Source organism: Lynx canadensis, chromosome C2, assembly GCF_007474595.2.
Source record: "Lynx canadensis isolate LIC74 chromosome C2, mLynCan4.pri.v2, whole genome shotgun sequence".
NCBI classification, from domain to species: Eukaryota; Metazoa; Chordata; class Mammalia; order Carnivora; family Felidae; genus Lynx; species Lynx canadensis.
Genome location: NC_044311.2, coordinates 112,829,009 through 112,834,529, shown reverse-complemented (window position 1 = coordinate 112,834,529; position 5,521 = coordinate 112,829,009). Strand labels below are relative to the sequence as shown.

At 37.7% G+C, this 5,521-nt stretch overlaps 1 protein-coding gene across 1 annotated transcript; it reads left to right on the top strand.

The window, feature by feature from the left end:
* The first annotated feature begins 1,920 nt into the window (after positions 1-1,920).
* Positions 1,921-2,850, top strand: LOC115523805 (olfactory receptor 5H2-like). Its single transcript, XM_030330049.1, has one exon. The coding sequence runs from the start codon at positions 1,921-1,923 to the stop codon at positions 2,848-2,850; it is 930 nt and encodes a 309-aa protein (XP_030185909.1).
* Positions 2,851-5,521: the final 2,671 nt, after the last annotated feature.

Here is a 5,521-nt window from a genome sequence, read left to right as displayed (position 1 = left end):
TGCCATTTGTTTCCCATTCACTACTCATTACTCTCTGACTTCAACTCTATCACAAAATAGAACCTGCTCTCACTAAAGCCACTGCTAATCTCTTAATTCCCACATTTAATGATCACTGATCACTCCTTATCCTACCAGAGCACTTACTTCACTTTTGGCACTTTAATTCCACACTTACTTCACTTTTGGCACTTTAATTCCACAACACTCAGCTTTACAATTCCTTTATGCCTCTATGATCACTCTGCCCAGTATCCTTTTCTGGTCTTTCCTTTTCTCCTATTGTATAAGCCACAGCTGTTGGTTGCAAGAGGGAAAGAGTTAATTGAATGGAAAGTGGCTTTAACATAGAATTTCTAGAGGAGTTGGAGAAACCCACTGGAGAAATGGACAGGAACATAAAGACAGATTGTCAGCAGCCAAAATTATGTCCCTCTTCTATCTAACTGAAAAAGAGCTGTTGGCTTGCTGCTGAATGTGGAATGCAATAGCTCACACCGATAATGCCACTGATGTGGGTGTAGGATCCATTTTCTGAGGTCTTAATATTGTTCCCTTGATTGATTTAGCAATGAAAATTCTTTTTTTTCCCCCTGAACTTTTGTTTACTTCTCTCCATATTCCAAATCCAGAGTAGGTGTTTGGCCAAACCTACATCAAGTCCCCTCATTCTATGTGCAAGGGGATGGGAAAATTTCTAGAACTGCTGGCTTCTAGGCTGGATGACAGCTTTTGTCTGCCACCAAGACTCATGTGGTAGAATAGAGGGTCAAATATTATCCATCTAATAAACGATTTACATCCATTTCATAATCTCTTTAGTACAACTTTCTGAAGTTACCTTCTATGCCCTCCTTGTTTTTACTTTATGCACAGTCTCTAATGGGTGAGTCATATATAACTATGCTTTTAGTCACCCCAACGACTCCCAAGTCATTTCTATTAAGATCTTATAGAACAATATTGGTGAGTACATCTCACCTGGATGGTCCCAGAATGCTCCTTGCAAAAATTGGCCAGTATGCCTGAGTCCTCAGTCTCAGTTTTTGATGACCATCTATCCAGGCACCAAGTGTCTTCTTCCTTCACTGACCACCTCCCCTCACATGTAATAGGTTACCGAGTCCTCGTAACTACACACTCTGACTTATTTTGATCTATCTCTTTGTCCCACTCATCACCCCCAATGTCATATCACACATGGACTAAGAACTTCACATGCTATTTAATCAACTGGGGAGCATTTATATAATGCATATTATTACAACCAAATTATGAGCTACCAAATTAATCTCTACATTAATATCTCACAATCTGTATTTTGTACAAAAACTCCCTTAGACAATTCTGATGTATAATTTGGTTTGGGAATCACTGGACATTAGTAACAGCTTCCTGATTAGTATCCTTAACTCTAGTGTCCCCTCCCTTCAGCCTATTTACTACTACAAAACATTTAATTTAACAAATATCTGATGACGTCATTCCACGTCTTAAAAGTTTTCAGCCCACGCCTATTGTTTGGAGAATAAAATTGAGGATATTTCACATGGCATTCAACTCTGTATAATCCAAGCCCTTCTAACATCTTCACTTTTGATGCTGCATCAATGTTCTACACACAGAATTTCCCTACTTCATTCAATTGTTACTCCATAAGTTTGCTCATGTTCAGAATGTTTTTCCTGTCTCCTAAATCTGCTTATTCTTTACATATTTTGAATTGAAATAATTGTGTTTTTTTTCCAACATAACAATTCCCCCAAATAGCTTCCATGTAAGAGTAAATAAAATTAAAGGGTCTTCAGGCTAGTGTACGGTTTTATTTCAGTTACCCTCACTGAATTTTCTTTTATAAACCTTAATGAATGTTCTTTTTACATTTATTGCATTTAATTTCAGATGCCATCTATTAAGAATATGGGAACTAAAAATGCAACAGAGCTAAAAGAGTTTGTTCTCATGGGACTTACATATCAACCAGAGTGGCAAATTCCTTTGTTCCTGGTATTCCTAGTTATGTATCTCATCACCATTGTGGGAAACCTTGGTCTGATTTCTCTCATATGCAATGAGCCTCAGCTTCACATCCCCATGTACTTTTTCCTTGGGAATCTGGCATTTGTGGATGTTTGGATATCATCCACGGTGACCCCCAAGATGTTGGTCAACTTCTTTGCCAAGGGCAAGATCATCTCTCTCTCTGAATGCATGATACAATTTTTTTCCTTTGTAATGAGTGCCACCACAGAATGTTTTCTGCTGGCAACAATGGCATATGATCGATATGTGGCCATATGCAAGCCTTTACTTTATCCAGTAATTATGACCAGTAGACTATCCATGCAGCTATTAGTTTCATCATTTGTAGGTGGACTTCTTCATGCCATAATTCATACAGGCTTTTTATTCAGATTAACGTTCTGTAATTCTAACATAATACATCACTTTTACTGTGACATCATGCCATTATTTAAAATTTCTTGTACTGATCCTTCTATTAATGTTCTGATAGTATTTATTTTTTCTGGATCAATTCAGATGTTCACCATTCTGACTGTTCTTGTCTCTTACACATCAGTTCTCTTTACAATCTTAAAAAAGAAGTCTCTACAAGACCTAAGGAAAGCCTTCTCCACCTGTGGAACCCATCTCTTATCTGTCTCTTTGTACTATGGTCCTCTTCTCTTCATGTATGTGCGCCCTGTATCTGCACAAGCAGATGATCAAGATATGATGGACTCTCTATTTTACACTGTCATAATTCCTGTGTTAAATCCAATTATCTATAGCTTGAGAAATAAGAAAGTCATAGATTCACTGAGAAAAATGTTAAAGAGAAAAGCTTAGATCTCATACTAATATCTATTCTCCTTTCATTAAAATGACAAGATTGTGCAGATTAGATATTGCTATGTGTTGATTAGTATTAAAATTTTTTTGCAGTTATAATTGCCCTAATCTTTCATTTATTTATTTTTAAATCTTTGCTTATTTTGAGAGAGAGTGTGCATGCATGCATAAGAGCAGAGGAGGGACAGAGAGGGAGGAAGAGAGAGAATCTCAAGCAGGATCATACTGTCAGTGCAGAGCCCAACATGGGGCTTGCTCGATCTCACAAACCATGAGATCATGACCTGAGCCAAAATCAAGAGTCAGACGCTTAACTGACTGAACCATCACAGCACCCCATTTGCCTTACTGTTTTAATGACTTAAGGTGGGAGAACCTGATAATCTACTTAAAATATTTGTCTTTGCTAGTCAAAAACACACAAGGAATTTTAATCAGGCATTCCTATCATACTTAAATAATTAAAGGAGAAAACAAAAATGAAAACATTTCACAGGCTTGTACATTCTTCAGTGTGACTTTATAAATGCATTAAGTACTAAAATACATAGTGCCTCTGAATAGAACTTGATTACTATGTCTTTGATCCTTATACAGCTCGATAGCCTGGAGACCCATATTGAATTTAGCTTGATAGTATAGGCAGATTTGTGTTTGAGTGAACAGAGGCAAATTCTAGGAATTCTGCAGCCCTCAAAAGGTTTTTCTTTCCACTTATTTGAAGCCTGGTGAATTTTGCTTCTTGTGGAGGTTCAACTTTCATGTCACAGAAAGAAATAAAAAGAAATAGGAAAAACAGGGTAAAAATGACAAGGGTGTTAAGACAATAAAGACAGGGCCAAACTATAAGAGATGCTTAGCTTAGGGTGCTTACAAGGAGCAAAGGCAAGTTGCCTCTCATTGTCTATGATGCCTTCTATGGGTCCTTTCTAACTATGTTTGTATGTGGTTGGGCAATCTGGAAAACTTCACTAATAACCAAAAGTAATAAACTTCAAATAGGGCTTCAAATGTACATTACCAAAGTCCAAATAATGTTAAGTTGATAGAATGTCATAGCATGCAGTGAGTGGCTCAGAGAGACATGAAAATCAACAAGAGTTTAGATGTTTTGTGCCTCAAAGTCCATTAATGTTACTTATTATTACACTCCATTTGCTAAATGTAATGAGTGATTCATCTTCAAGTCCACCCCACCTTTCCTCTCTCACCACTAATTCTGTACACCGTCCTACTGATACCACTAAGGCTCTCACCCCCATAATTACCTACCTCTGTGATTTGTGAAACTCTATAGTTACTTAACCCCTTCCTCTTGATGATTCTCTTTCAATTCCAAAACATAGGTATTAGGTTGTTCTTTATAAGCATAATTCAGATTAATGATATCCCTTTTCAATAACATTTAATAGAATGTCTTTGCTACTAGCTTATGTGGATATATGGCATATATATATCTGGATTTATGTACACATATATGCATGTATTTGTTCATGCGTGAGTCCAGATTATATGTTATATATCTACCAGCATCTTTTCTACCCTGCATTTATTCACCCTGGCATTGAGGCTTTTATTTTTAATTTTTTTTAGTATTTATTTATTTTTTAAGGAGAGAGAGACATAGTGTGAGCAGGGAAGGGACAGAGAGAGAGAGAGGGAGACACAGAATCTGAAGCAGGCTCCAGGCCCTGAGCTGTCAGTGCAGAGCCCTATGCAGGGCTGTGAGACCATGACCTGAACCAAAGTTGGGTGCTTAACTGACTGAGCCACCCGGTGCCCCATTTTTTTAAACCTTGGCTTAATTCTGAAGTCCCTTCCCTCCTAATTCCCCTAACAGGTCCTGTGTTAAATCCATATAGAGTTACTGAAAGCTTTTCAGACATACCTCACTCTCTCAGGTTCAGCATTTTTCTCATATGCATCCCTCCAGGGAGAATAAAATCCTCCACTCCACACCACAACTACCAATTTTTATTTGCAATTGAAATGATATCTTTTCTTCAATCTATCTTCAATGTTACAGCTTCCCTGATGCATTTGCAGATTACCTTAAAGAGGATAGGAATGCATATTCATGTGAAGCATTGTTAGTTTATTTATCCTTAGATCACACTTGGTCTTCAATAGTACTTATTTTTGGTCTACACACTTAGATGACAATTTAGAAGTCCTAGAACTCTATCTTGGGCAGTGCATAGGACATGACTTACACACAAGGTCCTAAGTAAGTATTTGTGAAATACTTATGAAATTTAAAAATCTTACAGCCTAAATACGTGGAATATAGTAGACTGTCACTCTTTTTCAGTATGGTCATGAGCTCAGAGAGATTACTAGGTTTGGTATGGCTGCTGCAGGCCAGCTCTCCTTCCTATTTCTTTCATGATAATCTCAACTATCATAAACCAATAATGAATTCTTCTTCTTTTTTTAAAAAATTTTTTTAACATTTATTCATTTTTGGGAGACAGAGAGAGACAGAGCATGAGTGGGGAAGGAGCAGAGAGAGGGAAGCACAGTATCTGAAGCAGGCTCCAGGCTCCGAGCTGTCAGCACAGAGCCCCACGTGGGGCTCAAACTCACGAACCGTGAGATCATGACCTGAGCTGAAGTCGGACGCTCAACCAACTGAGCCACCCATGTGCCCCCAATAGTGAATTCTTCT

Excerpts from the sequence above, each read along its gene's own strand:
- LOC115523805 (XM_030330049.1), top strand. The coding sequence starts at position 1,921 with ATGGGAACTAAAAATGCAACAGAGCTAAAAGAGTTTGTTCTCATGGGA.